Raw genomic sequence first — 23,398 nt, 5'->3', positions numbered from 1 at the left:
TGATTGTGGCGCTATGCTATTCAGCGGTTGCTGACGAAAATGATCATGGAATATTTCCGGAGAATTTCTGCTGGAAAGTTTCCGACCCTTTGCAACCCTATTCACTACACTTGATATTTTCCTAAACAAAACTGAAGGCCGTTCAAACATTTCTAGCTGTGCAGTTATCTGCTGTTCTCATAATAATTACATTACTCATATTGTTGATATAATATCACTACTAGATATACATCAGGGCCGGCGCCAAACCAAATCCGTTGGACAGGCCTTGGATTTCCTTAGGCAGACATGTTTTTGCAATGGGAGCAATGAGAGGTGAAAATCATTAGAATGCGAGTGTCCGGAAAGGGCAGCATTTTACGACATTCCAATGTCATAGTCTTGTGAATCTCTCATGCATATCATATTTTTTGATTGAAAATGGGAACAAATGGGTGAGATGGACAAATACTGATTTCAAAGCAAAATGGACTAAATTCTCATTCATAAAAACACGAGTATCAAAATAGTTTTAAAAGATGCTTGTGACTTAAAGTTGAACCTCAGATGAATCTTAAGTATAATATCCTTTACAGTCAACTCAAAATATGATATTTTGTTCTTTTGAACTAGCCTACATTTTTCGTATCATAATGAGACTAAATTAAACGACATAGGCCAACTGGATTTTGTGATGTTTTCTAATTTTGTTTTGTATTTTAACGCCACTTTAAACGTGTACATGACACTGCAACAAAATTTCCCCATGGGGACAATAAAGTCAGTAAGTAAATTAATTTAGAAATTCTATCTTTCTTTCTCTCTCTCTCGGAGGACCTGAGCCCTAGGACCATGCCTCAGGACTACCTGTTATGATGACTCCTTGCTGTCCCCAATCCACCTGGCCATGCTGCTGTTTCAACTGTTCTGCCTGCGGCTATGGAACCCTGACCTGTTCACCGGACGTGCTACCTGTCCCAGACCTGCTGTTTTCAACTCTCTACAGACAGCAGGAATGGTAGAAATACTCTGAATGATCGGCTATGAAAAGCCAATTGACATTTACTCCTGAGGTGCTGACCTGTTGCACCCTCGACAACCACTGTGATTATTATTATTTTACCCTGCTGGTCATCTATGAACACTTGAACATCTTGGCCATGTGCTGTTATAATCTCCACCCGACATAGCCAGAAGAGGACTGGCCACCCCTCATAGCCTGGTTCCTCTCTAGGTTTCTTCCTAGGTTCTGGCCTTTCTAGGGAGTTTTTCCTAGCCACTGTGCTTCTACACCTGTATTGCTTGCAGTTTGGGGTTTTAGGCTGGGTTTCTGTACAGCACTTTGAGATATCAGCGGATGTAAGAAGGGCTATATAAATACATTTGATTTGATATGCCACTCTGACATTGCTCACCCAAATATTTATATATTGTTAACTCCATTCCATTACTTTAGATTTGTGTGTGCTATGTGTATTATTGTGAAATTGTTAGGTATAAGTTGTTAGATATTACTGCACTATTGATTTGGCCTTGTGTTTTAGGTCATTGTCCTGCTGAAACCTGAACATGGTTTTCTTCTAGGATTTTGCCTGTGCTTAGCCCCATTACTGTAACGCAGAATGGTAAGTGTCCATATTGATATTGATAATTTATTATCATGAACACAAAACAAAATAACGAGAACGAAACGTAACAGTCCTGATCGGTGAATACAAAAAACACCGAACAGAAAATAATCAACCCACAACTCAAAGGTGAAACCAGGCTACATAAGTATTGTTCTCAATCAGGGAAAATGATTGACAGCTACCTCTGATTGAGAACCATACCAGGCCAAACACAGAAATCCCAAATTATAGAGAAAAGAACATAGACTGCCCACCCCAACTCACACCTGACCATAATAAAACAAAGACAAAACAAAGGAACTAAGGTCAGAACGTGACAGTACCCCTTCCCAAATGTGCGGACTCCGGCGGGCGTCTGTCCGCGGTGGCGGCTCTGGCGCAGGACGTGGACCCCACTCCACCATAGTCCTTGCCCGCCTCTTTACCCGCCTCCGTGGCCTCTTTAGAGCGGCGACCCTCGCCGCTGACCTCGGACTGGGGACCCTAGAAATGGGTCCCGAATGGACGGGAGATTCCGGCAGCACCGGACAGGCGGGAGACTCCGGCAGCTCCGGAGTGAAGGGCGATTCCGGCAGCACCGGAGTAACGGACGGCTCTGGCAGTTCCTGACTGACCGGCGGCTCTGGTAGCTCCTGACTGACCGGCAGCTCTGGCAGCTCCTGACAGACGGGCGGCTCTGGCAGCTCAGGACAGACAGGCGACTCTGGCAGCTCAGGACAGACGGGCGACTCTGGCAGCTCAGGACAGACGGGCGACTCTGGCAGCTCAGGACAGACGGGCGACTCTGGCAGCTCAGGACAGACGGGCGACTCTGGCAGCTCAGGACAAGTTCCTTTGTGTCCACATCACCAACAAACTATCACGGTCCAAACACACCAAAACTGTTGTGAAGAGGGCACAACAACACCTTTTCCCCCTCTGGAGACTGAAAAGATTTGGCATGGGTCCCCAGATCCTCAAAAGGTTCTACAGCTGCACCATCAAGAGCATCTTGACCAGTTGCATCACCGCCTGGTATGGCAACTGCTCGGCATCTGACTGTAAGGCACTACAAATGGTAGTACGTATGGCCCAGTACATCACCGGAGCTAAGATTCCCGCCATCCAGGACCTATATACTAGGCGGTGTCAGAGGAAGGCCCAAAAAACTGTCAAAGACTCCCATCACCCAAGTCATAGACTGTTCTCTATGCTACCGCATGGGAAGCGGTACCGGAGCGTCAAGTCTAGGACCAAAAGGCTCCTTAACAGCTTCCACCCCCAAGCTATAAGACTGCTGAACAATGAATCAAATGGCCACCCAGACTATTTACATTGATACACACCCCCCCCCTTTGTTTTTACATTGCGGCTACTCGCTGTTTATTATCTTTGCATAGTCACTTTACCCCGACCTACATGTGCCCCTACCTCGACTAACCTTTCCCCTCGCACATTGACTCGGTACCGGTACCCCCTGTATATAGCTTCGTTATTGTTATTTTGTTACATTTTTATATATATTTTAAACTTTAGTATATTTTGTAAATATTTTCTGAACTATTTCTTGAACTGCATTGTTGGTTAAGAGCTTGTAATTTGTCACGTTCTGACCTTTATTTCCTATGTTTTGTCTTTATTTAGTATGGTCAGGGCGTGAGTTGGGGTGGGCAGTCTATGTGTGTTTTTCTATGTTTGGTTTCTGTTTCGGCCTAGTATGGTTCTCAATCAGAGGGAGGTGTCGTTAGTTGTCTCTGATTGAGAATCATACTCAAATTTTGAGTTGTGGGTGTTTGTTTCCATGTGAGTGTTTGTTGCCACACGGTAATGTTTCGGTTTTTGTTCATGTTCACGTTTATTGTTTTGTATTTCATAGTGTTCTGTTTATATCTTGTAATAAACGTTATGGATACTTACCACGCTTCTTATTGGTCCTCCTCAGAGGAGGAATGCCGTTACATAATTAAGCATTTCACGTTAAGGTCTACATTGTTGTATTCGGCGTGTAACAAATAACATTTGATGTGATTAGTATATCTGTATAATCACATATTGTTGCCCTATTGTGTGGTCTGAACGTAGTAAAAAGAGGATATTTTAAAATTAGAAATCGTACGTCCTGCCGCTTGCACAGTTTATTACAGCTGTGAGATTTATGTATTTAAGTATTTTGGAACACCAATCAACATGGCAATGCTTTTACTGATTGCACATAAAGGAAGATACATGATAGAGTGCCTGCTTTGTTATCCAACTGAACCCCGATCATTGCTGCTAACAGCTATGTTTTTTATATTTGCCATACAGTTTCATAAAACTACAATATATTTCATACAAATACATTTAAAAGCATATTGGAATATATTGTACAAAACATTTCAAATACATTTTAAAATATATTTACCAAATATGTGGATAAAAAAACTAAAATCCAGAGGCATTTAACATATATTGTGATCAATGTCCCCCCTAAGCTGAGCGAGTGTGCGAGCGGGCAGTAGCCTGAGGCTGCAGTGCAGCTCCCAATATCAGCCCATGGAGAGAAGCACCAGATTGAACTTCACTCAATTTTCTAGAGTTTTACCTGTTTTTTTATTTTTTTATTTTACCAGGCAAGTCAGTTAAGAACAAATTCTTATTTTCAATGACGGCCTAGGAACAGTGGGTTAACTGCCTGTTCAGGGGCAGAATGACAGATTTGTACCTTGTCAGCTCGGGGGTTTGAACTTGCAACCTTCCAGTTACTAGTCCAACTCTCTAACCACTAGGCTACCCTGCCACCCCAGGGTTAGTTAACCCTATCAGCGTTTGCCTTTACTGTGGAAATTTGTGATCAAATCAACACAATATTACCCACTTTCAATGCAACATACACAAAACAAAACGAACTACGTAAGATATTTTGTTGTAGGCAGAACACATTGGAGACGTGGTGTGGCCACAACAACATACAGGAACTCAAGTCCTTCTGTTCACCTGATTTAGAATTCCTCACAATCAAATGTCGACCGCATAATCTACCAAGGGAATTCTCTTCGATTATAATCACAGCCGTATATATTCCCCCCCAAGCAGACACATCGATGGCTCTGAACAAACTTTTTGACTCTTTGCAAACTGGATTCCATATATCCGGAGGCTGCATTCATTGTAGCTGGGGATTTTAACAAGGCTAATCTGAAAACAAGACTCCCTAAATTGTATCAGCATATTGATTGCGCAACCAGGGCTGGAAAAACCTTGGATCATTTCTATTCTAACTTCCGCGACGCATATAAGGCCCTGCCCCGCTCTCCTTCGGAAAAGCTGACCACGACTCCATTTTGTTGATCCCTGCCTACAGACAGAAACTAAAACAAGAAGCTCCCGCGCTGAGGTCTGTTCAACGCTGGTCCGACCAATCTGATTCCACACTCCAAGACTGCTTCCATCACGTGGACTGGGATATGTTTCGTATTGCGTCAGACAACAACATTGACGAATACGCTGATTCGGTGAGCGAGTTCATTAGAACGTGCATTGAAGATGTCGTTCCCATAGCAACGATTAAAACATTCCCAAACCAGAAACCGTGGATTGATGGCAGCATTCGCGTGAAACTGAAAGCGCGAACCACTGCTTTTAATCAGGGCAAGGTGACCGGAAACATGACCGAATACAAACAGTGTAACTATTCCCTCCGCAAGGCAATCAAACAAGCTAAGCGTCAGTATAGAGACAAAGTAGAATCTCAATTCAACGGCTCAGACACAAGAGGTATGTGGCAGGGTCTACAGTCAATCACGGATTACAAAAAGAAAACCAGCCCCGTCACGGACCAGGATGTCTTGCTCCCAGGCAGACTAAATAACTTTTCCCCCTGCTTTGAGGACAATACAGTGCCACTGACACGGCCCGCAACCAAAACATGCGGACTCTCCTTCACTGCAGCCGACGTGAGGAAAACATTTAAACGTGTCAACCCTCGCAAGGCTGCAGGCCCAGACGGCATCCCCAGCCGCGCCCTCAGAGCATGCGCAAACCAGCTGGCTGGTGTGTTTACGGACATATTCAATCAATCCCTATCCCAGTCTGTTGTTCCCACATGCTTCAAGAGGGCCACCATTGTTCCTGTTCCCAAGAAAGCTAAGGTAACTGAGCTAAACGACTACAACCAGGACAATGGAATAGCACTCACTTCCGTCATCATGAAGTGCTTTGAGAGACTAGTCAAGGACCATATCACCTCCACCCTACCTGACACCCTAGACCCACTCCAATTTGCTTACCGCCCAAATAGGTCCACAGACGATGCAATCTCAACCACACTGCACACTGCCCTAACCCATCTGGACAAGAGGAATACCTATGAGAGAATGCTGTTCATCGACTACAGCTCGGCATTTAACACCATAGTGCCCTCCAAGCTCGTCATCAAGCTCGAGACCCTGGGTCTCGACCCCGCCCTGTGCAACTGGGTACTGGACTTCCTGACGGGCCGCCCCCCAGGTGGTGAGGGTAGGCAACAACATCTCCACCCCGCTGATCCTCAACACTGGGGCCCCACAAGGGTGCATTCTGAGCCCTCTCCTGTACTCCCTGTTCACCCACGACTGCGTGGCCACGCACGCCTCCAACTCAATCATCAAGTTTGTGGACGACACAACAGTGGTAGGCTTGATTACCAACAACGACGAGACGGCCTACAGGGAGGAGATGAGGGCCCTCGGAGTGTGGTGTCAGGAAAATAACCTCACACTCAACGTCAACAAAACTAAGGAGATGATTGTGGACTTCAGGAAACAGCAGAGGGAACACCCCCCTATCCACATCGATGGAACAGTAGTGGAGAGGGTAGTACATTTTAAGTTCCTCGGCATACACATCACAGACAAACTGAATTGGTCCACCCACACAGACAGCATCGTGAAGAAGGCGCAGCAGCGCCTCTTCAACCTCAGGAGGCTGAAGAAATTTGGCTTGTCACCACTAACATTGAGTGGCTGCTGCCAACACACTGACTCAACTCCAGTCACTTTAATAATGGGAATTGATGGGAAATTATGTAAAATATATCACTAGCCACTTTAAACAATGCTACCTAATATAATGTTTACATACCCTACATTATTCATCTCATATGTATACGTATATACTGTACTCTATATCATCTACTGCATATTTATGTAATACATGTATCACTAGCCACTTTAACTATGCCACTTTGTTTACATACTCATCTCATATGTATATACTGCACTCAATACCATCTACTGTATATTGCCTATGCCGCTCTGTACCATCACTCATTCATATATCTTTATGTACATATTCTTTATCCCCTTACACTTGTGTCTATAAGGTAGTAGTTTTGGAATTGTTAGCTAGATTACTTGTTGGTTATTACTGCATTGTCGGAACTAGAAGCACAAGCATTTCGCTACACTCGCATTAACATCTGCTAACCATGTGTATGTGACAAATAACATTTGATTTGATTTGAAGTAGGATTCTATTCCATTGAAAGACAGATTTAACCAATCAGAGCTGCAGTAGGCCTATATGCAAATTAACCATTGCCATATACAGTATGGATCTGTGCCATTTACTTTGAACTGGACTGTGTTTCCACTACAGCATGGGCGGTCATGCTTGTTTTGAGATCAAAGACCAAAGTGAGGGCTGCATGAAGCCAGGTGTGTACATTTTGTTAATATCCTTTTGGTAGTTAAGTGAGTGAGTTATTAGCCCAGTCATAGATCATTTGTAGTCAGCTTCTTACAAAAGCACAAAACGTGTACATTTCTAGACTTTTAAAAAGCAAGGAAGGTAAATAGCTTTTTATTTTTTTACCCCTTTTTCATGGTATCCAATTATTTAGTAGGTAAATTGCTTTGTTGTGTCTTGTATTTTTTTTTACCCCTTTTTCTCCCCAATCTCGTGGTATCCAATTGTTTATCGCTACAACTCCCGTACAGGCTCGGGAGAGACGAAGGTTGAAAGTCATGTGTCCTCCAATACACAACCCAACCAAGCCGCACTGCTTCTTCACACAGCGCGCATCCAACCCGGAAGCCAGCCGCACCAATGTGTCGGAGGAAACACATTGTACCTGTGTACCTGGCCACCTTGGTTAGCGTGCACTGCGCCCAGCCCACCACAGGAGTCATTGGTGCGCGATGAGACAAGGACACCCCTACCGACCAAGCCCTCCCTAACGACGCTAGGCCAATTGTGCGTCGCCCCACGGACCTCCCGGTTGCAGCCGGTTACGACAGAGCCTGGGCGCGAACCCAGAGACTCTGATGGCACAGCTGGCGCTGCAGTACAGCACCCTTAACCACCGCGCCACCCGGGAGGCCTACAGTGTTGTATTTTGAGACAGGCTTGAATAAGCTAAGTAGCCAATAGGCACATGGTAGCATAATTTGTCTGATTCTCTGTAGAAATAGTATGGGAATAATAATGCATTTTAATTTGTAAGTGGTTTCTTGCATCAAACAACACAACAACATTTTCAGTCACCTCCGTGTCTGAAGGACAAGTGGATAAACAGGTTAATGTTAAGCCCTGCATGTTTGTTTTTTTCAAAAGTGTCATGGAATGTAGGCCTATACTGAACACCACACATTGGCTGCTACTGTAGGCTGAATGACAGAACAGCTATTTCCATGATAAATGTTATGAGATGCATTTTCTCCTTTGTTCTTGATGGTAGGCCACTCTGGTAGACCTACATTATGATCAAATAGCCACAGAAGCCTACTTGGCCACTGTTAAAACTGTAACTTAAATTGTGTACAGCCTCAGGGTTCACAGTAAATACGCGTGCTGGAAGTTGCACAGAATTTCCATAACGTTCAAGTTTGCCCTCAGCTTACCTTGAGGGGGAAGTAGGATGTCGTAGTCTGAGGGCGTCCTGTTGTGGAAGGGACAGAGGGCGGCACGAGCTGCCCCAGAGAGCAACACCCCCGATTCAAAATGCCCACCTGAGAATCACAAGGACAAGTTAACGTGATCGGGAATGGCAGGCTAGGCACCAACTGCTCATAATCCGAAAGCATACTGCAGCAAAACTATTTTAGGCCGGTACCTCCTCTTTCTATGTTTAAGATTTTACTCTGTTGTGGTATTGGCCAATGGATGGACACAAGAACGCATTCGTGGATCGCACACACATGCACACACTCGTGGGGATGATGATGCTGATGATAATGAAGATGACACTGAGCCCTAAGTATTAACAACAGTGTCAGCTTTGATTTCTTTCACACAGAACACTTCCAGTAACAAGCAGAGCCAACTACTGGTAGATCAGGTCCAGAACATGACATCCCCACTTTCAGCCTTACCATACTCAAAGGGCTTGTGCTTGTTTTCCCCTGCAGAGGACTCCGAGGACCCATTCTCCAGATTTCTGATAAAAAAACATAAACATAACATAGAGAGATATTACATTTGTTCCCCATTAACATTTGTCCATTTATTTTGGGGTTTTTACCAAATCAAGACTGTTGCGCTTTGCTGAGTAACAGTTGAAATCCAGCTTGATCCAGGAATTCATTCTTCCCTTTCATGCAACTCCTACAAGTTGACCAAATCTACATTTGGCAGCTTTTTCACTTATTTATTGTATCTCTATTCCACAATAAAAAGTTACGTCCCAAATGGCACACTATTCCCTATGGGCTCTGGGCAAAAGTAGTACATTATTTAGGGAATAGGGTTCCGCTTGGGATGCATCGTCTGTGCTGGTACCTGTTAGGGATCCGGACGGAGACGCAGACTGGGGAATGGGATAGGCACACCGGGTAGGATGAAGGGATCTGATACTCGTCTTCAACACGCTCGGTTGTTCCTCTTGCTCTCCCAACACCAGGTGTGGTGAAAGGATTGAGGTGTCTGGAAGACAAAGCAACCATTTTACATTTTTAGACCACGCAGGTTTTAACGATAAAGTATAGATTTTTCTAAGCAAACTTCCATTGTGCTACAAATATAGTATCAGTCAAAAGTTTGGACACACCTACTCATTCAAGGGTTTTTATCTTTATTTGTACTATTTTCTACATTGTAGAATAATAGTGAAGACATCAAAACTATGAAATAACACATATGGAATCATGTAGTAACCCATTTTTTTTAAAACAAATCAAAATATATTTTATATTCTTCAAAGTAGCCACCCTTTGCCTTGATTGAAAGCCTTGCACGCTCTTGGCATTCTCTCAACCAGCTTCATGAGGAATGCTTTTCCAACAGTCTTGAAGGAGTTCTCACAAAAGCTGAGCACTTGATGGATGCTTTTCCTTCACTCTGCGTTACAACTCATCCCAAACCATCTCAATTGGGTTGAGGTCAGGTGATTGTGGAGGCCAGGTCATCTGATACAGCACGCCATCACTGTCCTTCTTGATCAAATAGCCAATGTCCCGTTGAAAAACAAATGATAGTCCCACTAGGCGCAAACCAGATGGGATGACGTATCGCTGCAGAATGCCGTGGTAGCCATGCTGCTTAAGTGTGCCTTGAATTCTAAATAAATCATTGACAGTGTCACCAGCAAAGCAACCCCACACCATCACACCTCCTCCTCTATGCTTCACGACGGGAACCACAAATGCAGAGATCCTCCGTTCACTTACTCTGCGTCTAACAAAGACACAGCGGTTGGAACCAAAAATCTCAAATTTGGACTCATCACACCAAAGACAGATTTCCATCGGTCTAATGTCCATTTCTACTTTGCACATTCTTCCATTGCAAAACTACCATTCCAGTGTTTTACTTGCTATATTGTATTTACTTTGCCACCATGGCCTTTTTTGCCTTTACCTCCCTTCTCACCTAATTTGCTCACATTGTATATAGACTTTTTATACTGTATTATTGACTGTATGTTTGTTTTACTCCATGTGTAACTCTGTGTCGTTGTATCTGTCGAACTGCTTTGCTTTATCTTGGCCAGGTCGCAATTGTAAATGAGAACTTGTTCTCAACTTGCCTACCTGGTTAAATAAAGGTGAAATAAAATAAAATAAATTAAATTGCTTGTGTTCCTTGGCCCATGCAAGTCTCTTCTTCTTATTGGTGTCCTTTAATAGTAGGTTCTTTGCAGCAATTCGACCATAAAGGCCTGATTCACGCAGTCTCCTCTGAACAGTTGATGTTGATATGTGTCTTTTACTTGAACTCTGTGAAGCATTTGATGGTTTTTGAGACCGCACTTGAAGAAACTTTCAAGGTTCTTGAAATGTTCTGGATTGACTGACCTTCATGTCTTAAAGTAATGATGGACTGTTGTTTCTCTTTGATTATTTGAGCTGTTCTTGCCATAATATGGACTTGGTCTTTTACCAAGTTGGGCTATCTTCTGTCTACCACCCCTACCTTGTCACAACACAACTGATTGGCTCAAATGCAATAAGAAGGAAAGACATTCCACAAATTAACTTGTAACAAGGCACATCTGTTAATTGAAATGCATTCCAGGTGACTACCTCATGAAGCTGGTTGAGAGAATGCCAAGAGTGTGCAAAGCTGTCATCAAGGCAAAGGGTGGCTACTTTGAAGAATATCAAATATATACACTACAGTTAAAAAGTTTGGGGTCAGTTACAAATGTCCTTATTTTTGAAAGAAAGCATTTTTATTGTCCATTAAAATAACACCAAATTGATCAGAAATACAGTGTAGGCATTGCTAATGTTGTAAATGACTATTGTAGCTGGAAATGGCAGCTTTTTAATGGAATATTTACATTGGCGTACAGATGCCCATTATCAGCAACCATCACTCCTGTGTTCCAATAGCACGTTGTGTTAGCTAATCCAAGTTTATAATTTTAAAAGGCAAATTGAGCATTAGAAAACTATTTTGCAATTATGTTAGCACAGCTGAAAACTGTTGTTCTGATTAAAGAAGCAATAAAACTGGACTTCTTTAGACTACTTGAGTATCTGGAGCATCAGCATTTGTGGGTTCGATTACAGGCTCAAAATGGCCAGAAACAAAGAACTTTAGACTCGTCAGTCTATTCTTGTTCTGAGAAATGATGACTATGCGAGAAATTGCCAAGAAACTGAGGATCTCGTACAAAGCTGTGTACTACTCCCTTCACAGAACAGCGACAACTGTCTCTAACCAGAATAGAAAGAGGAGTGGGAGGCCCCAGTGCACAACTGAGCAAGAGGACAAGTACAATAGAGTATCTGGTTTGAGAAACAGATGCCTCACAAGTCCTCAACTGGCAGCTTCATTAAATAGTACCCGCAAAACACCAGTCTCAACGTCAACAGTGAAGAGGTGACTCTGGGATGCTGGCCTTCTAGGCAGAATTCCCCTGTCCAATGTCTATTGTTCTTTTGCCCATCTTAATATTTTATTTTTATTGGCCAGTCTGAGATATGGCCTTTCCTTTGCAACTCATCTCAGCATCTAGGAGTCACCTCTTCACTGTTGACATTGAGACTGGTGATTTGCAGGTACTAAACTTCATGACTTAAACCTGCTGTGTCAGCTTTTATTGCTGCTTATTTGGGAAATGACCTCAACAGTTCCATGGCTGTGTGTGTGTGTGTGTGTGTGTGTGTGTGTGTGTGTGTGTGTGTGTGTGTGTGTGTGTGTGTGTGTGTGTGTGTGTGTGTGTGTGTGTGTGTGTGTGTGTGTGTGTGTGTGTGTGTGTGGGGGTGAGAGAGAGTGAGTGTTGTGTGCACAGATGTGGAGGGAGACAAAGCTTCACCCTGTGGCCTCACTGTTCAGTGTCCGGCAGCTGCCATTATAGCTTCACTGCACTATTGCCCATAGCATCCACTGTGCAACACAATAGAAAAATACCAAATCAAATGTCTTTGTCAGCTAAAAGGGAATTAGATATTCTGCAGCCAACATTCACAGAACCACTCTCAATCATGACAGGACCCTTCAGCAACCATATTACATTATTGGTACAAGGCCATGTGTTTCAGCTGCAAAACACTAAGAGTGGAGGGGAAGAGGATGTAAGAGAAAAGGCCTGGAATTTGATGGATTTCCTGACTCCTCGATTAGGATCAAGTTTTCCCGACATACACTACATGGCCAAAGTATGTGGACACCTACTCGTCCAACACCTCATTTCAAAATCATGGGCATTATTAATTTGGAGTTGGTCCCCCCATTGCTGCTATAACAGCCTCAACTCTTCTGGGAAGGCTTTCCACTAGATGTTGGAACATTGCTATGGGGTCTTGCTTTCCATTCAGCCACGAGCATTAGTGAGGTCGGGCACTGATGTTTGGCGATTAGGCCTGGCTCGCAGTCAGCATTCCAATTCGTCCCAAAGGTGTTCGATAGGGTTGAGGTTAGGGCTCTATGCATGCCAGTCAAGTTTATTTTAAAGGTACATTTTTACCCCCTTTTCTCCCCAATTTCATGATATCCAAATGGGTAGTTACAGTCTTGTCCCAAAGCTGCAACTCCCGCACGGAGTCGGGAGAGGCGAAGGTTGAGAGCCATCTGTCCTCTGAAATACGACCCTGCCAAGCCGCACTGCTTTTTGACACACTGCTCACTTAACCCAGAAGCCAGACACACGAATGTGTCGGAGGAAACACCGTACAACTGGCGACCATGTCAGCATGCATGTGCCGGCCCACACAGGAGTCGCTAGAGCGCAATGTGACAAGGTCATCGAGGCCAGCCAAACCCTCTCCTAACTCAGACGACGCTGGGTCAATTGTACGTCGCCTTATGGATTTCCCGTTCGCAGCCAGCTGCAACACAGCCCTGGATCGAACCCGGATCTGTAGTGACGCCTCAAGCACTGCAAGTGCCTTAGAACATTGCGTCACACCGATCTCGACAAACCATTTCTGTTTGGACCTAGCATTGTGCACAAGGGCATTGTCATGCTGAAACAGGAAAGGATCTGCCCCAATCTGTTGCCAGATTGGGGCAGAATTGGGGCAGAATCATCTAGAATGTTATTGTATGCTTTAGCGATAAGATTTCCTTTCACTGGAACTAAGGGGCATAGCCCGACCATGAAAAACAGCCCCAGGCCATTATTCCTCCTCCACCAAACTTTACAGTTGCCGCTAGGCATTGGGACTGGTAGCGTTCTCCTTGCATCCGCCAAACCCAGATTTGTCCATCGGACTGCCAGATGGTGAAGTGTGATTCATCACTCCAGAGAACGTGTTTCCACAGCGCCAGAGTCCAATAGCGGCGAGCTTTACACCCCTCCAGCTGAGGCTTGGCATTGTGCATGATGATCTTAGGCTTGTGTGCGGCTGCTCGGCCATGGAAACCCATTTCATTAAGATTAATTAAGATTCAGTTCTTGTGCTGACGTTGTTTCAAGGCAGTTTGGAACTTGGTAGTGAGTTTCTGCAACTGAGGACAAACAGTTTTTACTCGCTACGTGAATTTATAAATCTGCCAAATAATTTAAAAAAAACTGTTTTTGCTTTGTCATTATGTGGTATTGTGTGTAGATTGATGAGGAAAGAAATATTGAATACATTGTAGAATAACGCTGTAACTAACAAAAGGCATATCTACCTCAATTATCTTGTACCCCTGTACATCGACTCAGTACTAGTACACCCTCCCTGTATATAATCAAGTTATTGTTACCAATTGTGTATTTATTCCTTGTGTTATAACTATGTGTTTCTCTCTCTGCATTGTTGGGATGGTCCTGTAAGTAAGCATTTCATTGTTAGTTTACACCTGTTGTTTAGCTTCTTAGCAAAGAGCAATTTCTCAAGCAACAATTTTGCTAGAACTGTCTGGTAGTGGTCTAGGAGGGGAAAACTGAAAACTAGCTGGTATTGGCAAAGGTTTGGAACGCTTTCTTATTGGTATATTCACAAATTTACCACCTGGTGATGTCAGCAGGCAGGCCAAAACTCCCACGAAAACAGGCAGAAATTTCAGGCGGTGTTTCAAACAGCTCTTACACTAAAAGGGCATTATTATAATTTTCATAATTTTATAGTATTATTCCAACCTCATAGTGTGAAAATATATATAAAACACATATTGTACACCCATTCATAAAGCTTGCCCGCAAAAATTTACAGACTAACAGAAAATCAATAGTCAATCTTTCAACGTATGTGTGTGTGACAGTATTGCGGGAGAGACTCACTTGTGGCTGCTGTTGAGAGCGGGCAAGGGAGCGGAGTGTCGGAGAGGAGGAATGTCGTACTCATCACTGACATGGAGACCATTTGAGTAAGGCTGCAGACAGACATACAGACCAAGAGAGACACACAGACTGACAAGAAGGAAACACCAGTATACAAAAGTGCACAAGAACAAAGTCTACGGTAATCCACTTATTTTCATTCACACAAGCAATCTCCATAGACAAACATTGGCATTAGAATGGCCTTACTGAAGAGCTCAGTGACTTTCAACTTGACACCATCCAACAAGTTTCTGCCCTGCTAGAGCTGCCCCGGTCAACTGTGTAAGTGCTGTTATTGTGAAGTGGAAATGCCTAGGAGCAACAAAAAAATCGTAGCACGTAAAAATCGTCTGTTGCAACACTCACTACCGTCAGCACAAGAACTGTTCGTCCGGAGCTTTATGAAATGGGTTTCCATGGCCAAGCAGCCGCGCACAAGCCTAAGATCACCATGTGCAATGCCAAGCATCGGCTGGAGTAGTGTAAAGCCTGCTGCCATTGGACTATGGAGCAGTGGAAACGCCTTCACTGGAGTGATGAATCACGTTTCACCATTTGGCAGTCTGACAGACAAATCAGGGTTTAGCAGATGCCAGGAGAACACCACCTGCCCCAATGCGTAATGCTGACTGTCAAGTTTTGTGGAGGAGGAATAATGGTTCAGGGGTAATGGTTCGGGGTAAGCCCCTTAGTTCCAGTGAAGGGAAATCTTAACGCTACATCATACAATGACATTCTAGACGATTCTGTGCTTCCAACTTTGTGGCAACAGTTTGGGGAAAGTCTTTTCCAGTTTCAGCATGACAATGCCCCTGTGCACAAAGCGAGGTCCATACAGAAATGATTTGTCGAGATCGGTGTGGAAGAACTTAATTGGTCGGCACAGAGCTCTGACCTTAACCGAGGACAGACCCCATCGAACACCTTTGGGATGAATTGGAATGCCGACTGCGAGCTAAGCCTAATTGCCCAACATCCGTGCCTGACCTCTCTAATGCTCTTGTGGCTGAATAGAAGCAAGTCGCCGCAGCAATGTTACAACATCTAGCAAAAAGCCTTCCCAGAAAACTGGAGGCTGTTATAGCAGCAAAGGGGGAGACCAACTCTATATTAATTCCCATGATTTTGGAATGAGATGTTGAACGAGCAGGTGTCCACATACTTTTGGTCATGTACTGTCGACACCACTTTAGCTTCCAAACCTACTCAGCCAGAATTCAATCCCATTGCAGGTTATAGCCATTGCGGCTTTGAAAGACCATATCTGATTGAGCGGACATATGCAGAATTTACCAGGAATGAGATCTCCGAATTGAATCCCGGCCTTAAACTGCAGGCCACAATAATTGCTCCCACAGTTGATTTCTTCAAACCAAGCTGCTTACCTATTGCAGATTCAATCTTCCCAGCCTGGTGTCTACAATTTTGTTTCTGGTGTCCTTTGACAGCTCTTTGGTCTTGGCCATAGTGGAGTTTGGAGTGTGACTGTTTGAGGTTGTGGACAGGTGTCTTTTATACTGACAACAAGTTCAAACAGGTGCCATTAATACAGGTAACGAGTGGAGGACAGAGGAGCCTCTTAAAGAAGTTACAGGTCTGTGGAAGCCAGAAATCTTGCTTGTTTGTAGGTGACCAAATACTTATTTTCCACCATAATTTGCAAATAAATTCATTAAAAATCCTACAATGTGATTTTCTGGATTTTTTTCTCTGTCATAGTTGAAGTGTACCTATGATGAATATTACAGGCCTCTCATCTTTTTAAGTGGGAGAACTTGCACAATTGGTGGCTGACTAAATACTTTTTTGCCCCACTGTATATCCCCCCAATAGAATTACCATACTTTAACGATGACAGCTTCTCCATCCTAGAGAGACTATTGGAGTGTGTAAAGCCTGCGCAAAAAAATAAAAACATGTCCCTGGGCCTGGAAATTGTTGATCTCCCCATCAACAATTTCCAGGCCCAGGGACATGTTTTTAATTTTTTGCGCAGGCTTTACACACTCCAATAGTCTCTCATTCACAATTTGACAAGCACTTGATAATGCCTCGAATTTCACATGCGTTGTGCCCTTCTCCCTGAGTGCTGCACAATCCGAAGTGTCTCTCACTCATACGGATATCCTTCAAGTGATCGGGTCTTTCTCACAGGCTACAAGTTAAGACAGACACATCGGGGACGCAACTGCATGCGTCCTAGTTTTTATTTCACCTTTATTTAACCAGGTAAGCTAGTTGAGAACAAGTTCTCATTTACAACTGTGACCTGGCCAAGATAAAGCAAAGCAGTGTGACACAAACAACAACACAGAGATATACATGGAATAAACAAACATATAGTCAATAATACAATAGAAAAAGTCTATATACAGTGTGTGCAAATGGCGTAAGGAGGTAAGGCAATAAATAGGCCATAGTAGCAAAGTAATTACAATTTAGCAAATTAACACTGGAGTGATAGATGTGCAGATGATGATGTACAAGTAGAGATACTGGTGTGCAAAAGAGCAAAAAAGCAAATAAAAACAATATGGGGATGAGGTAGGTAGATTGGGTGGGCTATTTACAGATGGGCTATGTACAGCTGCAGTGATTGGTTAACTGCTCATATAGCTGATGTTTAAAGTTAGTGAGGGAAATATAACTCTCCAGCTTCATCGATTTTTGCAATTCGTTCCAGTCATTGGCAGCAGAGAACTGGAAGGAAAGGCGGCCAAAGAGGTGTTGGCTTTAAGGATGACCAGTGAGATATACCTGCTGGAGCACGTGCTACGGGTGGGTGTTGTTATCGTGATCAGTGAGCTGAGATAAGGCGGAGCTTTACCTAGTATAGACTTATAGATGACCTGGAGCCAGTGGGTCTGGCGACAAATATGTAGCGGGGGCCAGCCGACTAGAGCATACAGGTCGCAGTGGTGGGTAGTGTAAGGGGCTTTGGTGACAAGACGGATGGCACTGTGATAGACTGCATCCAGATTGGAAGCTATTTTGTAAACGACATCGCCGAAGTCGAGGATCGGTAGGATAGTCAGTTTTACGAGGGTATATGTTTGGCGGCGTGAATAGGAAGCAGATTCTAGATTTAATTTTGGATTGGAGATGTTTAATATGAGTCTGGAAGGACTTTACAGTCTAGCCAGACACCTAGGTATTTGTAGTTTTTCACATATTCTAAGTCAGACCCGTCCAGAGTAGTGATGCTAGTCGGGTGGGCAGTTGCGGGCAGCGATCGGTTGAAAGCATGCATTTGGTTTTACTAGTGTTTAAGAGCAGTTAGAGGCCATGGAAGTAGTGTTGAGTGGCATTGAAGCTCGTTTGGAGGTTTGGTAACACAGTGTCCAAAGAAGGGTTAGATGTATACAGAATGGTGTCGTCTGCGTAGTGGTGGATCAGGGAATCACCCGCAGCAAGAGCGACATCGTTGATATATACAGAGAAAAGAGTCGGCCCGAGAATTGAACCCTGTGACACCCCCATAGAGACTGCCAGAGATCCGGACAACAGGCCCTCCGATTTGACACACTGAACTCTGTCTGAGAAGTAGATGGTGAACCAGGTGAGGCAGTCATTTGAGCAACCAAGGCTGTTGAGTCTGCCGATAAGAATACTGTGATTGACAGAGTCGAAAGCCTTGGCCAGGTCGATGAAGACGGCTGCAAAGTACTGTCTTTTATCAATGGCGGTTATGATATCGTGTAGGACCTTGAGCGTGGCTGAGGTGCACCCGTGACCAGCTCGTAAACCGGATTGCACAGCGGAGAAGGTACGGTGGGATTCGAAATGGTCAGTTATCTGTTTATTAACTTGGCTTTCAAAGACTTTAGAAACACAGGGCAAGACAGGGCAGGGCAGGTCTATAACAGTTCGGGTCTAGAGTGCCACCCCCTTTGAAGAGGGGGATGACCACGGCAGCTTTCCATTCTTTAGGGATCTCGGATGATACGAAAGAGAGGTTGAACAGACTGGTAATAGGGGTTGCAACAATTACGGTGGATAATTTTAGAAAGAGAGGGTCCAGATTGTCTAGCCCGGCTGATTTGTACGGGTCCAGATTTTGCAGCTCTTTCAGAACATCTGCTATCTGTAGTAGTAGCTGTGGGGGGTGGTCTAGCCAGGAGGAAAGCATGGCCAGCCGTAGAGAAATGCTTATTGAAATTCTCGATTATCGTGGATTTATCGGTAGTGACAGTGTTACCTAGCCTCAGTGCAATGGGCAGCTGGGAGGAGGTGCTCTTCTTCTCCATGGACTTTACAGTGTCCCAAAACCTTTGGAGTTAGAGCTACAGGATGCAAATGTCTGTTTGAAAAAGCTAGCCTTTCCTGACTGACTGAGTGTATTGGTTCCTGACTTCCCTGAAAAGTTGCATATCGCGGGGACTATTCGATGCTAGTGCAGTCCGCCACAGGATGTTTTTGTGTTGGTCAAGGGCAGTCAGGTCTGGAGTGAACCAAGGGCTATATCTGTCCTAAGATCTAAATATTTTGAAACGGGCATGCTTATTTAAGATGGTGAGGAAATTACTTTTAAAGAACGACCAGGCATCCTCGACTAACGGGATGAGGTCAATATCCTTCCAGGATACCCGGGCAAGGTCGATTAGAAAGGCCTGCTCGCAGAAGTGTTTTAGGGAGCGTTTGACAATGATGAGGGGTGGTTGTTTGACAGCGGACCCATAGCGGATGCAGGCAATGAGGCAGTGATCGCTGAGATCCTAATTGAAAATAGCAGAGGTGTATTTGGAGGGCAAGTTGGTCAGGATAATATCTATGAGGATGCCCATGTTCGTTGATAATTTGTGAGAGATTGAGGGCATCTATTTTAGATTGTAGAACTGTTAAGCATATCCCAGTTTAGGGATAAGATAGATGGGGGGCAATCAATTCACAAATGGTTTCCAGGGCACAGCTGGGAGCTGAGGGGGGTCTATAACAGGCGGCAACAGTGAGAGACTTATTTCTGGAGAGATTAATTTTTTTCATTATGAGCTCGGGCTGTTTGGGAATAGACCTGGAAAGTATGACATTACTTTGCAGGCTATCTCTGCAGTAGACTGCAACTCCTCCCCCTTTGGCAGTTCTATCTTGACGGAAAATGTTGTAGTTGGGAATGGAAATCTCATAATTTTTGGTGGCCTCCCTAAACCAGGATTAAGACACAGCAAGGACATCAGGGTTGGCGGAGTGTGCTAAAGCAGTGAGTAAAACTAACTTAGGGAGGAGGCTTCTGATGTTAACATGCATGAAACCAAGGCTTTTTCGGTTACAGAAGTCAACCAATGACAGTGCCTGGGGGCACACAGGGCCGGGGTTAATCTCCACATCACCGGAAGAACAAGGGGGAGTAGGATGAGGGTACGGCTAAAGGCTATCAAAACTGGTCGTGTGGTGCATTGGGGTCAGGTAATAAAAAGGAGCAGATTTCTGGGTGTGGTAGAATAGATTCAGAACATAATGTATAGACAGGGGTATGGTGGGGTGTGGGCGCAGTGGAGGCAAGCCCAGGCACCGAGTGATGATAAGAGAGGTTGCATCTCTGGATGGGCTAGTTAAGCTGGGTGAGGTCGCCGCATGTGTGGGAGGTGGGACAAAGGAGGTATCTGAGGCATGTTGAGGGGGACTAGGGGCTCCGCAGTAAACTAAAACAATGATAACTATCCTAAACAACAGTGTTCAAGGCATATTGACATTTGAGAGAGACATAAAGCGAGGCATAAAGCAATCACAGGTGTTGATTGGGGGAGCTAGCTAAGACAACAACGGCTAAGACAACAACAGCTAATCAGCCACGACAACAGGTAAAATGGCGATGAATGGGCAGAGGGTCAGTTAACTACACACAGGGCTTGAGTTCGAGGCAGGGGCCGACAGATAAACAACAAATAAACAAAATGGAGTACCGTGATTAATGAACAGTTCAGCAGGTATCAGCTATGTAGCCAAGTGATCATAGGGTCCAGTGAACAGCAATAGATGGAACAGGGAAGAGGGAAGCCGCGGGGTAGTCGTTATTACGCTAGCACGCGGGAGACACTGCGTTTAAAGTTAGCAGGTCGGGGTAAGTAGAAGCGTCTGCTCCAACGCCTAGCAAAGGCCTGTTGAGGGCACAGCGGATGGAGTTACGTCGGCGGAAAAGTTGTGGTGGTATGGCAGGGCGCCGTGTCAACATAGGGTCCGGGCCAGATGGCGAAAGAGGTATTGTAGTTGTAGTAATTTCGTTTGCTAGCTGGGAGATGCACCTGGCTCGCGGCTAACTGGTGCTAGCTTCGGGCCAGGGGCATTAGCCACTATAGCCACTCGGTAGCAGCTAGCTAGCAGCGATGATCTGATGGAAAGGTCCAGAGCTAACGGCAAGGATCAGGTGGAACAGTCAATTCTAGCTGTGTTAGGGGTAGAGTCCGGGAGGCATCAGCTGAGTAGCCGAGTGATCAGAGAGTAGGCCGGGAGGTGGGCCTGGCTCAGGGCTAGCTTCGGGGCTGGGTCACTCGGTGGCAGCAAGCTAGCTGTGATGATCAGGAGTAATGGTCCAGGGCTTACGGCAGGAATCCAGGGTTGTAGTGGAGAAAACAGTCCGATACAGGCAGGCTGGCAAGTATTATCCAGGCTGAAAAAACGTCTGGTGTCTGTTCAGAAGATAAAGGCCGCCAGCAGTGGCTAACAATGACTAAATAGTCGCTAATTAGATGGTTAGCTTCTGATGGAGGATCTGGCTATAAGGTCTAAAAAATTATTGCGGATCCGTGTCACATTGGGTGAGGCGGGTTACTGGAATGCATATTTAATTTAAAAATAAAAAAAATTGAAATATATACAAAAAAGACAAAAATCACCAAAAGTAAACGAGAGGACGTCTGCACTGCTACGCTATCTTGGAGTAATTCCGAGGTGCATATTGAAAATATCGGAAGAACAGTCCACATTTACTTTTCGTCAGCCAACAAGACGAGTAGGCCTAATGAACAGCAAAAGCACTAGCTATGTCAACCTACTATCCTCCAGTACAATAGTCAACCTATTCAATTCTGTGCGAGAAATAAATATTCCAAAATATTCCATTCTGGGATAGATTCCTTTTTCTACGTATTCCCCAAGGTGTCTACAGCATTTTGACGTAGTTTCACGCCTTTATGTTGAAGAATGAGCGTAAACGACTACATTGCGTAAGTGTCTGGCTGAGGGCTCTCAGAGTAATTTTTGCGTAATAGACAGAGGTAGCTATTTTTCCTCCTGGTCTTACTGAAAATACAGCTGTCCCGGTTGATATACAGTCTTATTCGAGTCATTTTCTCATTTTTTGATTTCAACATTATACCGTTTACAATTCATCTCAGGTTTTATCTCAGTATTATTCTGTGGTCCTCTGGTGGTTCATTGTCCTTTTTGATAATTGCTATTACATTACCCATGCAGAGCAAGGGGAATAACCACTCCAAGTCTCAGAGCGAGTGACGTTTGAAACGCTATTAGCGGCAGGTGAGTTGTTACACACGCCTTAAGAACACATTCTTATTTTCAATGACGGCCTTGGAACGGTGGGTTAACTGCCTCGTTCAGGGGCAGAACAATAGATTTTCACCTTGTCAGCTAGGGCGATTCAATCTTGCAACCTTACAGTTAACTAGTCCAATGCTCTAACCACCTGCCTCTCATTGCACTCCACGAGGAGACTGCCTGTTACGCGAATGCAGTAAGTCTGTTACGCGAATGCAGTAAGCCAAGGTAAGTTTCTAGCTAGCATTAAACTTATCTTATAAAAAACAATCAATCAATCAATCAATCATAATCACTAATTAACTACACATGGTGATGATATTACTAGTTTATCTAGCGTGTCCTGCATTGCATATAATTGATGCGGTGCGTATCGTTGCTCCAATATGTACCTAACCATGAACATCAATGCCTTTCTTAAAATCAATACACAGAAGTGTATCTTTAAACCTGAATATTTAGCTAAAAGAAATCCAAGTTAGCAGGCAATATTAACCAGGTGAAATTGTGTCACTACTCTTCATTGCACGCAGAGTCAGTGTATATGCAAACAGTTTTAGGCTGCCTAATTTGCCAGAATTGTACGTAATTATGACATAACATTGAAGGTTGTGCAATGTAACAGGTATATTTAGACTAATGGATGCCACCCTTTAGATAAAATACGGAACGGTTCCGTATTTCACTGAAATAATAAACATCTTGTTTTCGAGATGATAGTTTCCGGATTCGACCATATTAATGACCTAAGGCTCCTATCTCTGTGTGTTATTATGTTATAATTAAGTCTATGATTTGATAGAGCAGTCTGACTGAGCGGTGGTAGGCAGCAGCAGGCTCGTAAGCATTCATTCAAACAGCACTTTCGTGCGTCTAGCATTGAGCTGTTTATGATTCATAACCAGACGTCACCCTGGCCTTGCATGTCCGGACGCATCTCTGCCCCAGAGGCTCCATACAACCCATACACTAGGCCTTGACCAGCACACACACACACACACAAACACACAAACAATGATAGACACACAAAGACACAGAGAAACAGACATATGCAAACTGGGGTACCAACGTTGGGGTAAATAAAACATGAATGTTTTGTAATTATGTTGTATTATATTTTAATCACCAAACAATTCTCTGGTTATTAATAAATTGTCCAGAC

The 23,398-nt window shown here is 44.2% G+C and overlaps 1 protein-coding gene and 1 long non-coding RNA gene across 4 annotated transcripts in view; both read right to left on the bottom strand.

Annotated features, from left to right (window-relative positions):
• LOC118366069 (uncharacterized) overlaps window positions 1–23,398 on the bottom strand; it is a 232,255-nt gene that overhangs the window by 86,213 nt on the left and 122,644 nt on the right. The window lies entirely within an intron of this gene.
• Window positions 1–23,398, bottom strand: part of cblb (Cbl proto-oncogene B, E3 ubiquitin protein ligase) — a 146,441-nt gene that overhangs the window by 6,957 nt on the left and 116,086 nt on the right. For both annotated transcript variants that reach the window (XM_035748412.2, XM_035748411.2), the window contains 4 exons: window positions 14,704–14,795; window positions 9,327–9,470; window positions 8,921–8,985; window positions 8,450–8,557 (listed from right to left, as the gene is read on the bottom strand). In XM_035748412.2, coding sequence (XP_035604305.1) covers window positions 8,450–8,557; window positions 8,921–8,985; window positions 9,327–9,470; window positions 14,704–14,795 — 409 coding nt within the window. The remainder of the gene's footprint in view (window positions 1–8,449; window positions 8,558–8,920; window positions 8,986–9,326; window positions 9,471–14,703; window positions 14,796–23,398) is intronic.

This window comes from Oncorhynchus keta, chromosome 33, assembly GCF_023373465.1.
Source record: "Oncorhynchus keta strain PuntledgeMale-10-30-2019 chromosome 33, Oket_V2, whole genome shotgun sequence".
NCBI lineage: Eukaryota > Metazoa > Chordata > Actinopteri > Salmoniformes > Salmonidae > Oncorhynchus > Oncorhynchus keta.
This window is presented reverse-complemented; position numbering and strand designations above follow the sequence as displayed.